Consider the following 15064-nt stretch of genomic DNA (forward strand, 5'->3'; position numbering starts at 1 on the left):
ATACTACTGTAAGTATGTAAATAATAAGATAATTTACATTTTGTAATGTTTCAGTGATTTTGAGTTGAAAAAAAAATAGTTAAAATAATATTTTAAATTATCTTGAGATATTTGAAACTATATTTTCAAAAAAAAATGTATACTGTAGAATATTTATTATCGAACAAAAGTGAGATGACACTGAGTATGCAAAATGGTATGACTGTTCATACATAGATTCAAAACATTGTGGGAAGATCGATGCGATGCAATGCTTCTGCAGCAAATATTTCTACGTTTCGACGCGTGAATTGAACGTCAACCAACCCTCCTCACCCACTTTCCTCTCTGATATCTAGTGCATTCCAGCAATGAAACCAGTTTCTAGTTTGCCATTTACCAAACGTTCCGGGCTTCTAAACATTCTCCTGACAGTCATGATTACGAATTGCATAACTGAATGTGGCCTTTACGTCTATTGTAAATCGGAGCGTCAGTTTGTCATGTCAATATTTAACCGGTGAACGTATAGATGTATAAAATTTTTCTCTCATTTTATTTTATCAGTGACTAACCAACAAAATACATTGTGAATACATTTAAAATTTTATATTTCGACTATTGAATTAGTTGAAATGATTTATTTCAAAAAAGTTTAGCAATAAAAATTTTTGCTGATATATTTTATTTTTTATTTTTTAAATATAGATATATTTAATCTGTATATTAGGTAAATTTATTCATGTAGAATGATGCTTGTAAAACTCAATCGTTGCGGAATATTCTGTCGGTCGTTGAGGATTCAAGCATCCGCAATCAGTCGGCCGTCTGTCTCAACGAGAGCTTGAACTTGCCAGTCCGATCGAGTTCATAAAGTTTAATCGTAGCTATTACACTGTAACCGGATACGCGCAAAAACCAACTTTATATATATACTAGATAGACTAGAGACAAGTAATCTACAAAACTCTATCGTACAAGCTCAAATCCAACGCTTATCCACACATTGGCCAACAGAAGAAGCAATATATGTATACATATAGAGATAGCAAAATTGAAATTTACAACCTCATAGTCACTTGGTTTTCCATGACACTATTTGCTTTTGCTCTACAAACTAACTATATTTTTTTAAATGTACATTTCATTTTCCTGCATTTGATTCTTCTCTTTTTTCTCTCATTCTCTGCCATGCATCACCGCAAGTACAAATTAACACAAATATTATATCAAAATTTTCGAGAGCACCACTCGTATATATGTTGAGTGATACTCAATGGTTTTTGAGTGCACTAAATATTATAAGTACTGAAATAAAATTTTTATTTAAATTACTTTTTTATCAATTTTAAAGTAAATTATTATTTTATAAATTGAAAACTTTTTTCTATGTTTTTTTTTTAATTAAATTCAACTGTATATAGTTATATACTTTTGGAAAATGAAAAATCTATTTATAAATATATTTGTGAAATATAAAAATAAAAAAAAATGTATATGGATGAGATCTCAAGATAACAATTAAGAATAAATAAAGGTCATTGTTTATTGGACACCACTAATCCACGTGAAAGATAGATGGTGTAGATAAAAGCAATATAATAAAAAAAACTTTTTTTTTTTTATCTTTAGAAAAATACTTTCAGTATATTTTTTTTTTCTTTCTTTATTGGAGAGTGTAACAAATTTCTACTTGGCTCGTTCGCACCTGAAATATATTTTCTAGTGAAAATGTTGAGTAGCAATCTCAGAAAAAGTGGATATCTTGATGCGCATAAATCTAGACCGATTTTAAGACTGAAAAAGCCGTAGGTACGTCGATGAAACATCTACTTTTTTTTTATTTTTTTCCTATATTATTTATTATTACTATTTTTATTATAACTTTTATTATATTTTATTTTTTTTTTTACAGTCTGTTATCGACTGCACTTTCTACACTGTGAATCAGAAGCTTTGTCGATAATTGGCCATTCATGAGCAAGCTTTTTACTTTGGAATTGAAAACGCTCATTCGTAAATGCTCATAAAAAAAAAAAAAAAGTAGTATCGCCAGTAAAATCCATCAAAATTTTTTTTTTTCTTTTATTTTGTTTTTACCATGAACGTAAGCTTTATAACCAAAGATCGGGTTTTTTTTTTTTTTCGTTATTTTTTTAATCGATGACCATAAAAATTTCAGTAAAAAAATTGCGATATGAATCCAGAATCGACAAAGATGACGATCACCATATACATTTTTTTTTTTTTTCTTTAAATGGCAAAAGTTTTAAGGCAGATATAAAGAAGTGAATATAAAATGAGCTGATATCAATATCAAATGTTTGTATCTTTATGTATTGAGTCAGTCAATGATATGAGATTGTGAAATTTTTAAATCATAGAAGATAGGTTTTTCCAGGCTTCAATATTTACCAATTTCAGCTGGTTATTACATTTCATTTATTTATTTATTTAGTTTATTTTTTTTGTTATCCCCATTTATTTTTTTATATTCTTTCTTACTCTCTGAGGCATTGCCAAACAATAAAAGTAAGTATATATACGCAGAATCGAGGTGGAATCTAAATTGAATATTCTGTTGGTTGTATTGTATATATATGAGAATACGGGAATATTTTTAGTATGTTATAGTCGTAGTTATATGCCCCTTGAAGCTCGTAAACACACACATGCTATGGTGATACTGAAGTGGCATTGCCATCGGTGGTTATTACGGACATTCAACCTGTTTCGAATGACCAACCTCGCGCCTCATATTCATGACATGATTTATTGAGTCAGCATTGTGATACTGCACTTTCGGGTTCACGCATTTACAAAAGTACATGCATATATGTATACACACTAATATTGCAATTCACGTTATTGTAAATTCTACGATATATATAGTCAACTCAAGGCCAAAAACATCATTTTCAAGTACCATCTATTTCGAATGATAAATTATCATGTGTTATCAATTATCATAATTAATTAAACAAAATCATATATATTCATAAAAACATTCTAAATTTTAATCCAAACTATAATTATATATGTCAAAGTATTTCAACATTTAAATTACTGCTTTTATAATTGTGGCAAGTGCTCACTAAAATATATGTATCTCAATTTACCTAGTTTTATTTTTTTGTTTTATTGTATATAATTCTCATCTATGTAAACGTTATCTCATATAATCAAAAAAAAAAAAAAAAAATTAAAACAAATAAGAATAGAAAAAGCAAGCTCAAAAACCACTCAAATATACCACACTAAAAAGTGAGAGAAATGCAATCTCAACGTGAGTAGAAATTCAAGTGATGAAAACGAAAAAACAAAGAACAAAAAAAAAAAAAAAAGAAATGACAGAATAATAAAACAAATGAAAAAAAGGATAACAGAGTGTAGAGCAATGCAAAACTCGAAGAGTATTTGGGGAATGAGTACAACGAAGAAGAGTGAGAAATAAAAATAAAAAAAAAAAAAAAACAAAAACAAAGACCAGAATACGCGAGTGTTACAAGCTGAATGAGCCTCAACGGTAAAAAGCATTGAAATTCGTCTACTCGTTTTCCCATTTTAAATTTGCATGTATACGAAGTTTCAAGGTTTCAAGTGGATGCGCTTGCAGCAGTAAAAGGTGGATTGGCCAACCACTCCCTCAAGTCCTCTAAAATGAGTTCACCCTTTAAACTCAATGCAACTTGGCACAACTAAGATAACTATTCAAGTATGTACTATCAAACTCCAATGATACAGAGACTAAAAGGCGTGATGTTTCTCCAAGTTTTAACCACCAAAACTGGACTCTCAATATTACAACTACATACAATTGCACTTGGTCAAAGATTTTATTTATATATATCATTAAAGATTAAGTATCATAAATAAACAATATAATAAATCTTTTTATATTTTTTTTTTTTTCCTTATAAAAACATACGTATGTATTACGAGTCATCATTTTTCACTGGCTTTGAAAAAATAAAAAATTTCCTTTGAAATAATAATAAAAAAATTTAAACATGAAAAAAAATATAAAAAAAAATAAAATAAAAAATAAAATAAGCAGAAGAGAAATTTCCGTCGTTTGGCAAAATTCACGAGACCCGGAAGAGCATAAATTTGTGGTAGAAAACGACATTGTGGGACACTCTTCTTTGCAAAAAACTGAAATGTGTATATGTGTATTGTAGAATTGGAATGAGAGAGTGCAAAGGACATATATTGTCTGGATGTATATTCTCTGTAGTGAAGCTTGGAATAATATATATTCAAGCTTTTATAAATATATATATATACAATTCTTTGTGGTGTGAAGCATACAACACTAGCCTAGAATATACTCAAGGTTCAAGTGCATTTCAGTGAATATACACCATTGAGTGCAAGGATTCCAGTTACAGACACCCAAGTTTGTATAATTATACACGTTTCATCGAATACAAACCATTGAACGTATAATATATATACCCAAGTACTCATTGGATCAAAAGACCTTGAAGTATTTGATGTTGTCTCACATTTATTTTCATAGTGCACCAATATACCCAGTTTTACTATATTTTTGTTTTTTTTTTTATTTTGTAATAGAAGGACAGTTTAGAAAGTGGTATTATTCAGAATAATTTAACTAGGATCTTTGTTTGTCTTTGGTGCAAGTTTACTGGGAATTAAATTTTATCCAGGTGAATACTACTACTGAATGTAAAAGCATGTTTTTACAGTTTTGAATAAAACACATAATAAGGGTCAGTCATAACACTTTGACAGACGTATTCCATTCAGAATCACTCAAAGACAAGACTATTATGGCACATCCGCTTAGCTATCATGTCTCATTAAATACACACATGCATGTACATACACACAAACTAACCACAATCAAGATTATACTTTGCTCTATGTATAACCATTGGTCAATGATTAAAATGAATGGAGAATTTATAACTGCGGGGTGAATAATTTCACTATTTTTTTTTGCCCCTTTTTTATCTTGGCTTTATACCGAGGATCGATAAAATCATTGCATTAAACATAAGACTTTATATTGTGCCTTGTGTATTTTAAGCTCATCATTTTTGTACAATATCGCAAGGGAAATAAAATAAAGATAAAAAAGAAAAAAAATATAGATATATATTTTTTTCTCATCATTTTTTTTTTATACAATTTTTTTTAAGCGATCGTTACATATTTTTTTCCGCCGACTAGTTTGTATGCATACTTATATATATATACACAATCACACATTGTATAAGTGAGATGATTACGCAAGCGAAATTTAAATTCAGAAAAAATAAGGGTAGTATGCTATGTATTTACAGAACAAAAAAAATTACGCGTCAGAGACAGAAAGAAAGGGAGAAAAGGAAAAAAAATTACGATAAAAAACTAAATGTAGCTCTTTAATTTTTTAATTAATTCTGTTGACTTCTCGTTCTTTTATATTTCTCTATAATTAAAAAAAGAAAAAATTAAAAAACGTCTATTTACTTTGTAATAGTGATAATTAGCAAAAAAAAAAAAATATATAAAATTAAAAAAGAAATATATTTTTTCTTCTTTCAGGTTGGCCAGACAAATGCAAGACAGGAAAAAATAAAATCAGATTACTATGTGGGCAGTAGTAATTCAGCATACATGGATGATTATGAATTGCAGTTGGGTGAACTGAGTATTGAACTAAAACAATCTCATTTTCAAAATGGCCAGTTGAATTTACGATGTATTGCACAAATACCAGGAATATATCGGAATGTCAGTGATACAAGTTATCTTGGAACAGGCCTCAGAGAACCAGTGCCAGAAAGAGGTAAAGTAAATGAAAATAAATTATTATTTTTTTATTTTTTTTTTTAATAAATGAAAATATAAATTTTATGATTTAAAAAAAAAAAAAAACAATTACAATGAAAATTTGATAATAACAAGATAGATGTCTGCATGTTACAAGTAAAATTGTCATGTTAAAATGGAGATTGCTTGAACAGTCTTAAGAAAGTGTTTTGGACGATGCCCACGGGCGACAGGAAAATACAGACAACCTGCCAAATTTAGAGTCTTGTTTCAAACTTGGCTGTGATGCTAGAAAACAAAGACGTATACTGGTAAAGACGTCAAGCTTTTGAATATAAAGAGAGATAGATAAAGAGACTAGAGAAGAAAAGGGAGAAAAAGGTTTTGGTAGTTATCACAAAATTGGGATGAGGGTGAATGAGTTTGGAGACTGACTCAATGTTACGAAACTTTGCCACCTCGTAAACCACTTGCATAGATAGTTGTATATATATATGTATATATCATTTGGATAACGTAAGGTGTATTCCCTTACCAAGCTGGCTTCGTGAATTACCTAAATCCCGAATCACTAATCCTCTTTCTCTCCCATAGGTATACTAAAGTATTGAATAATCTCAAACTTTGTTATTTTACACTCAAACTTATGTTGATTATGAAATATACAAATTTAATAAAAAAAAAATTGATAAAATATTCAAAAAAAAAAGGGGGGGGAAAAAATACTGTTAACAAATTCAATTTTATAATATATCTAAAGGTTTTATTTTTTTTTTTCAATTTAAAAAAGAAAAAAAAAATTATTAAATGTAAATATATATTATATATATATATGAATAGAGCTGTTGTGTTTTTGTTAAATATATTCATCAAATCCATAATATTTCCATTAAGACCCAGACTGGGATTATATTCTCCCTTTTCTGTACTCTCGCGCATACAATATTTTACACACATATATATACGTATATTTTTCAAAGCATACATATCATCCCCAAGCTACATGCTCCCTTGTGAATTGAAAATTTTGCGCGACGCGAAGACTTTATATTCCATGTGTACGAGAAAATTTCACAATTTTCACTATACACAACCAAGGTTAAAATGCTCTTGATGTAAAGGTTCATATACACCTATGCAATACTATATATGTATAATGTATATGGAATCCAATGAGAAAGCTGAGAAAGCTTACTTTTGTAAAACCTTGTCTGTATTACGAGTTCTCGTTATCAAACCTTTGCATACCTGATTATTCAGGTCGCTTTAGTCTCATGTAAACTACACTTGGGCGTTCTTCTCAAAAAACTATGTACAGAATAAATTTATTCTTTACAACAAACTACCTTCAATATTACCTTTGGCAAACAAAAAAAAAAGAATTTCTCTCATCTTACATTATCTATCTCAACCATCAACTTAACAAACTAAAATCTATATATATATACAGTCATACGTTTATCGAAACTTCTTAGTTGGTTTGTAACAATGACAATCAACTATAGTTGGTCCTGTGTGATCTACTATCATCACCACTGGGACTATCATTATCTTTTTTTTTTTTTTCATAATATATGTCTGTATAGAACTATCAAGTTTTACTAAAGATCAATAATGATAATGGGAAAACTCCCAAAGGTGTAAAGTATATTATAGCAAGCATCTTACTAGGCTCAAGACTTGGACATTTCACATTTATACTTGAGGTCGATTCCTAATTTTAACATTAAATTGTTCAATTCCAATGGGAGCTCTTTCAGTTTCTTGCAATATTCCCAAATGTGTAATGTTAGCAATGTGCCAGTCTAATCATCTTGATATTTTAAATTGACACTTAAAAAAAAACAATTTACTTAGATAAAAATTGACTTGGAAAAATTGACATTAATGGTTAAACGATGGTACAGTAGCTCATACCTTTTTTGTATATCAATTTATGTATAAAAATATTATGTATATTTTATTTTTTTTTAACATACACCATCTGTTTGAACAGTTGGTTTTTCATGTTGCTTCGGCCAACATGTCCCCCAGGCGAGAAAATATTGAAGATCGTTTTTCACTACCTGATATATCACCCGATTCTCTGTACAGTTTTCTACTCTCTTTGTCCCTCATGACACGATCTAACTGTATTTTCAATATTTTTTTTTTTTTTTTCACTTTACTCTCTTTTTTTACCCACGAAATATTTAAATCTTCAACTTGACGTACGATCCGATCAACTCTTATCGAAAAATCAATGAAATACGATATTTTTATTTTTTTTTTTATTGTCTTCTGTCTTTGTCAATGTGTTTTATTCATTTTTTTTTTTCATTTCTTTGTGCTTTTACTATATTACAATTTTAACAGGATTTCATCAAGACTTTTTTTGTCTTCTTATACAAGATGTATGTCTCAAGTTTTATCATTTTTCAAGCATCGTCTTTTGTTTCTATCTGTTGCAGTTACGTTGGGAGGAAGAAGCTCTACCATCTACGGGAGTGTCTTAACAATTTTCTGTCTCTGTGCACTGCAAATGCTTTTAAGATAGTCATGGCACGTTTGAGTTCTCATGAAATAATATACAGCACAAAAGAAAAGTTGAAAACTAGTCAAAAATATAATTTACAAAAATGACATTGCAAATGAACTGTTAATTTTCAGTTTAATAAAATTGGCTGATTATCCTTAATGAGCAATGTGATTTTATTGTCAGCATTATTAAAAAAAAAAAATTTTTTTCAAAACAAAGCAAAAAAAATAAAAAACGGCATAATTAAAATAAAAATAAGTAATACAAAACTAACAAAAAAAAAAAAACGTTAATTTATGTAATTTTTTATATAAGTTTCATTGAAAATTAGATATAAGAATAAATTTTTTAGAAAATACAAATAAATATAAATAAAAGTATATATATTTTTGTTTCATTGCCTCTGTTAAATATTTAAAAATATAAATAACGATAAATAAAAAATACATACAAACACTTTCGTATCAATGGCAAAATCAATTGTATTTTTTTTTATTGTCAATTTGTTTAAATGACAACTACATATAATCAGTATGAAAATTTTAATGATTATAGAAAATCCATTTGTTTAAAATTTTTTTTATCAATACTTGACAATGCAATATGTCAAATTGCACTTTTTTTTTTTATTTAAAAAAGTTTACCTAAACAAAAATGTATTTATTCAAAAAAAAAAAAAAAATTGTTCATACTGCTGAATTAAATGCCATTATAAAATATTAAAAACAAATTAAAATAAAAAGTAAAATTTGAATTTTCAAAAATCAAAAAAAATTCTTAAAATTTGCGTTATGTTTTTGTCATTTATAAATTTTCACCAAAGTGTATTTCATCGTTATTATATACTGTACATAGAAACGTTTAATCTTGGTCATAATACGGCAATTTAAGGTTAATTAATAATAAGAATAAAAAAATAAATTTGAATTAAGTTTAAATGCAAGAAAAAAAATTATAATAAAATTACAAAAATAAAAAAACAAGTATAAAAAAATATCTTGTATGGACATTCCTGGGTGTTCCAGGCACTTTGTGTCTTTTGAAAAAAAAAACCATTAATTATACGTAGATATATTGTCCAGTAAATTCTGGCAAATGTATAAAAGCTCAGACGGGCCGTTGAGTGATAATACACCGTAATGTATGTGTGTGGGTGTGTGAGAGAGAGAGAGAAAAAAGAGCTTTTTTGAAGGAACAAAATTTACAAATAAAAAACAAAAACAAAAGTAATTAAAAAATCTAGACACAAGTGAAAAAAAAAAAAATACATAAAAAATAATCTAATTGAAATAAAAAGTTCATATGATATTAACGCTAATGGGAAATGTGCACACATACTTATAAATATACACGCATTCACATTAGGACAGTCTGTGCTAAAATGAGAAACACGCGTTGAAAATATCCGAGTAAAACAAACTCTTCTACCACCAGCTGTGCAGCAAATTTTTCAAACTTTGTTTTTCTTTCATTTTTCTTTTCTTTTTTTTGGTTTATTTTTTTTTTACCAAATTGAAACCACTCAACGCCCCATCCACGTTCTTATTGGAATATTTGCACGTATAAACCACGTTGTTTGAAAATACGGTAATGCTGCCAGAGTTTCAAAGTCCGGAAGAAGCAGCCACATACACACATATATATATTTATATACACTTACATAGACAAATACAACACTCAGGTGTACACCAAAGCGAGATTCAGTGAACATTTAAACTTTCTCGATGTGTCAGTTCCTTCAAACAACGCATATGTATATTTAAAAAAGTAAAAAAAAAAAAAAAAAGAAAAATACACTTACTAAGAAACTGCTACTTCTGTTATGTCAATATTTATTGTTGTGTATGAAAATAAAAATATCAAAATAAAAAATAATAAATCTGTAATAATTGAATTTTCATTATTTTGTGTTATTTATTATTTTTCATTGAGTGAGATATGCATATCATTAGACACATGATGAAGTAAGTTTAATGTAATTTTGGGTAAAGGGATATTTCCAAGTGAGATTGAGTATTAACTGACTAGAATATATATATACAAAGCTGGTTGACACTGTGTAACTATTTACTTTGGTTATAGAGTAGCTGGATAGTCCAAAGGACTCTATACTGAAAATACTTTAGCTATGGTAAATTGTAACACACATGGATAAACACATTTGTGTACTTATACATATACATGTAAAACTGATGGCCTGGAACTACATCTATTCACAAGACCTTCAAGCTGATAAATAAACTTTGTTTCCTGTGGCGTTTACCTGTCTACCACTATTTCATAGCAACCATCAAACAGTAACCATATTCATTGGTTGTTTCATAATAGTATACCGAATGTATTTCACTGTGATTATATGGCTTCTCAAAGTATATAGATACTACATTAATAAAACATAAAATTTATAACGTGTGTCATCATCAAGTGCTTCCCTTGTAAATTGACTCTTATTTGTTGAAAACTCTATTGGCTTTCTATTCAGTTTGTGATATGAAAGTAAACTAAACTTATTCCTTATTATTCTATTTCATATACACATTTTCTATTATAATGTATACTTGGAAAACCTCAAAATTTTTCAAGCGTTTAATTGCAATTAAAACAATATTTACTTTTGCATATGAACAATGATTCAAAATATATATATTACAACAGGAAAATTTATTGCGTATGTTTACTTGTTCAAGTTGTACAAATATACAAAAACTTGATGGTAAATATCAAACAAATATTATTTTCCTGTGAGATATTAAATGAGATGATTTGTAAATATCCAACATGTAGAAAAGAAAAATATATCATTTATGCGATATACAGAATTAAATTAGCTTTAAGAAAATATTTTAAAATATATATGAAAATTAAAAGTTAGTTTAAATTAAAATAATTGAAAAATAATTATTCTTTTTTTTTTTTTTTAAATCATAAAACAGTTCATTAAACATCACTTAGAAACAATCACAGTAATCAAACGTTTCACTGAGTTCTGAAGGCTCATTTAACGTAACCATTCAATCGAATTTTCCATTCACCCTGGAAGATATTTCACCAATTGAACTTGGGTCCGATTTTGCAAGAAATATAACACCTAAACTCACTCAAAGATTCGATTCGATTGACGTAAATGTCGTTGTGAAGTTTTACGCTCGTATTTTCGATGCTTGGCTTGGTTGGGGATTCAAGCTTGTGCAGTTTCAATGAGAATAAGATATATGGCGTGAGAAAATGGCCCCGTAGTGTGAGAGTGAGTGAATGAGGTACAGATATAAACTTGATATATATATTCCCTCATACATTGGTTAGTATCACTGTAAAGTCTGCGAGATTCTAGCTTGGAAGGATTTTCTCAAGTATTGAATATTCCTATCCAAGTATCTGATTTATCCAAAAAAATTTACGTCATAATGGAGCGTCATTCAAAAAACAAATAAAACAAATAAAAGAGGATAAAATAAATAAATCGACGCTGTAATAAATGTGAACGATAAGAAACTACTATCAGATTTGTTATCTTTTATTTTTGTTACTTTTCTTCTTAACAGTAATAGATGGTATGAATTTTAAAATGGTTTTCTGAATCTGTATAATTTAAATTAAAATAAAAAATAGGGAAAAGTAAAAAATTGCTTGGCAAATTGCTTATACCATATAACCTCATTTGTTTTTATACAAAAGTAATCAAGCGTTTTTCTTTTTTTTTTTTTTATTAATATATTTTTGTGTTAATCTCCATATATATTCGCCAAGTGTGTAACAAAGAGGTATCAGAGTTTATATCTGAGCCACATGAATTGCATCAACAACCACCTTGTTTAAAAGCGTACTTATTTCTAAATCCTCACTGTATTCACAACGAACACTTATTGCCGAAACAAACGCTTTCAACTCAGCTTTCCAACAATATATTTTATAGAATATACGATATTCTCTCAACAGCTTAGATTTTCTATGTTCGTTAGAGACAGGTCTATGAAGTGCAATTGCTTCTAAAATATATATAGATAGATAACATATAAAAGGGGATATATATTAAACTTTTAGAAAATTCACATGGCCAGAAAATTTCAGCAATTGTTGGAGATAATCCAGACATGGTTAGAGAACATTTTGCAATAAAATAGTAGTGACGTAATTTGCAACCTATCGTCGCCAGGTTGGAAATTATCGGAATAAAATTATTTAAAGGAATATGAGAACAATAGAACCTTGAGCATTCTAACTCAGCTACATCTTTCCTTCTTTTTATAACCATCACTCTTAAAAAAACATCTTCTTTCCTCTAGTCCTCTATCATATGATTATTTTGCTTACAGAATACGGTATTTGGGCCAACAATACAGTGAGTCTAGTGTTGCTTTCTGATTTTTTTTTCTAGACTTGCTGAGGTCCTACACAATTTAATAAAAAAAAAATAACGAGGATAGCTCAACTCTGCCATAGACAAAAAAATTAAAAACCCTTAAAATCCACTGCCTACCCTCTTTTGACGGTTTCAAAAATTTCTATTTTTTTTTCTAGACTTGCTGGGGTCCTACACAATTTAATAAAAAAAAAATTACGAGGATAGCTCAACTCTGCCATAGACAAAAAAATTAAAAACACTTAAAATCATTGACAAAAAAATTAAAAACCCTTAAAATCCACTGCCTACCCTCTTTTGACGGTTTCAAAAATTCCCATTTTTTTTTCTAGACTTGCTGGGGTCCTACACAATTTAATAAAAAAAAAATTACGAGGATAGCTCAACTCTGCCATAGACAAAAAAATTAAAAACACTTAAAATCATTGACAAAAAAATTAAAAACCCTTAAAATCCACTCCCTACCCTCTTTTGACGGTTTCAAAAATTTCTATTTTTTTTTCTAGACTTGCTGAGGTCCTACACAATTTAATAAAAAAAAAATTACGAGGATAGCTCATTTCAAATTTTTGACGCTATTATCGCATTATCGTAATTATCGTGAGGAAATTCTCGTATCGTCTCGCCATATCGTCACGATAAAAATTTGGATTATCGTATCGTCTATCGTGATTATCGTATCGTATCGTATCGTGATTATCGTCTATCGCGGCAACATTACAATACACGTATAGACTTAATTATAAGATCAGGATGATAAGAAATAATTAACAGAAAATCAAGAATTTCGTAAACAGACAGATCTGATAAATTTTGGTCGTAAAAAAAAATATAGTAATAAAGGTTAATTAAAAAAAAAAAAAAGAGCATCATAATGACAAGAGAAAAACCCGATGCTAGGTGTGGAATATTTTATTTTTTATATTTCTGCGATGTCATTTCTCACGAAAATTACTTTTTTTTTTTTTTGTTTTTACATTTCAACACCAAGAGATATCCGCTCTTCATATATTATCCATTTGTTCTGAGTTTTTTTAACAAGATTTTTTTAAATATATATATCTATATTCCATAAGAATAAACAGTCTAGACAACACGGGGTCGACAGTTGTTATTAATGACGACAAATTACTCAGCTAAAATTTTACTTAGTAAATTTACAAGCTTTCATTGGACTGACGAAATGCTTGGTGAGTATATTCAATATATATTTGGAGACGTTTTCTGAAGTTGTTGAAAAATGTTGTACAAGAGAAGAAAGGAAGTGAGTTGGTTGAAGAAAAGGGAGTTGGGTTGTTTCGCTCTGCCGCGCAATTTTGTGTAAATACTTCCGTCCGTTGGTCCGCAGCCCAGCGTAGCACCATTCATCGTTTCAACTATGACAAGTGAAGCTGACTGATGCTTTTCTTTATATACTATAACTTGGACAAGCGTATACCTCGTAATGGAGTATTTTTCATGTATAACCAGAAAATCGAAATAATAAAAAATATATTAAAATAAGAAAAGAAAAGCAAAAAAAAAAAATTAATAAATATTAGTCAAAGAAAAATTAAATTTCTCACCCGTCATAATATATTTAATAAAATACAAACCCATAAAATAAATATGGTATCATTATATTGACAGTAAAAAAGAAATACGTGAATTAGCAACAAAAAAAAGTAATTTTTTTTTATCAAATTATTTTACCTTTTTTCGCGAAATTACATTTCCAATATAACACCCACCACAAGCCGTGACACTTGATTGCAAAAACCTCTTCGTAAACTTCAATGTATGTAAACATTTTTCTCATTTCAACCTACATTTTTACCAGGCTTTTCAGATTCTTATTTCACCTCATCAACTTTTTCAAATGACCAAAAATACGATATTGGTTTTTTTTTTTTAATATCCATGAATACTCTCCTGTACTCGCACAATCATTAAACATTTACTAAACAATGCTACCTACGTAAGGTCTTGGATTGAATTAATTTATATTGTCAATAAAAAAATGTTAATAAAATTTTTCTATTAAATAAATACAACAGTACACAAAACGATCATATAGATTTTACGAAAATTAGCAATAAAATAAGCCATGTCATCAATATAATATGAAAATTCATAGGAAATATTCAGACTAATCCTATAAAATTTATTTTTCATATTTTCTAAAGATCACAAAGATTATTTCTCTGCATGATGTTGAATGTATATAACACCTAATTCATAAATACAAGTTATCGGGTATTAAACAATTCATTAGATGAATATATATGAGCATATAAACCATGAAAATTTTCAAGGATATACCAATAATATAATTCTAACTAAATATATTGCTGGTATCGCATGATATACACAATTTACAAAATTATATATAAAATATTGTATACAGATCGATTTATTCTTGAATTTATAAACTCAATTTTCAT

The 15064-nt window shown here is 28.3% G+C and overlaps 1 protein-coding gene across 1 annotated transcript in view; it reads left to right on the forward strand.

Annotated features, from left to right (window-relative positions):
• LOC122858998 overlaps positions 1–9955 on the forward strand; it is a 48231-nt gene extending 38276 nt beyond the window's left edge. Inside the window, exons 5-6 of the mRNA XM_044162309.1 lie at positions 5536–5779; positions 8214–9955. Of these exons, the coding sequence (XP_044018244.1) occupies positions 5536–5779; positions 8214–8299 (330 nt within the window). The 3' untranslated portion in view covers positions 8300–9955. The remainder of the gene's footprint in view (positions 1–5535; positions 5780–8213) is intronic.
• Positions 9956–15064: the final 5109 nt, after the last annotated feature.

This window comes from Aphidius gifuensis, linkage group LG6 (assembly GCF_014905175.1).
Source record: "Aphidius gifuensis isolate YNYX2018 linkage group LG6, ASM1490517v1, whole genome shotgun sequence".
Classification (NCBI taxonomy): domain Eukaryota; kingdom Metazoa; phylum Arthropoda; class Insecta; order Hymenoptera; family Braconidae; genus Aphidius; species Aphidius gifuensis.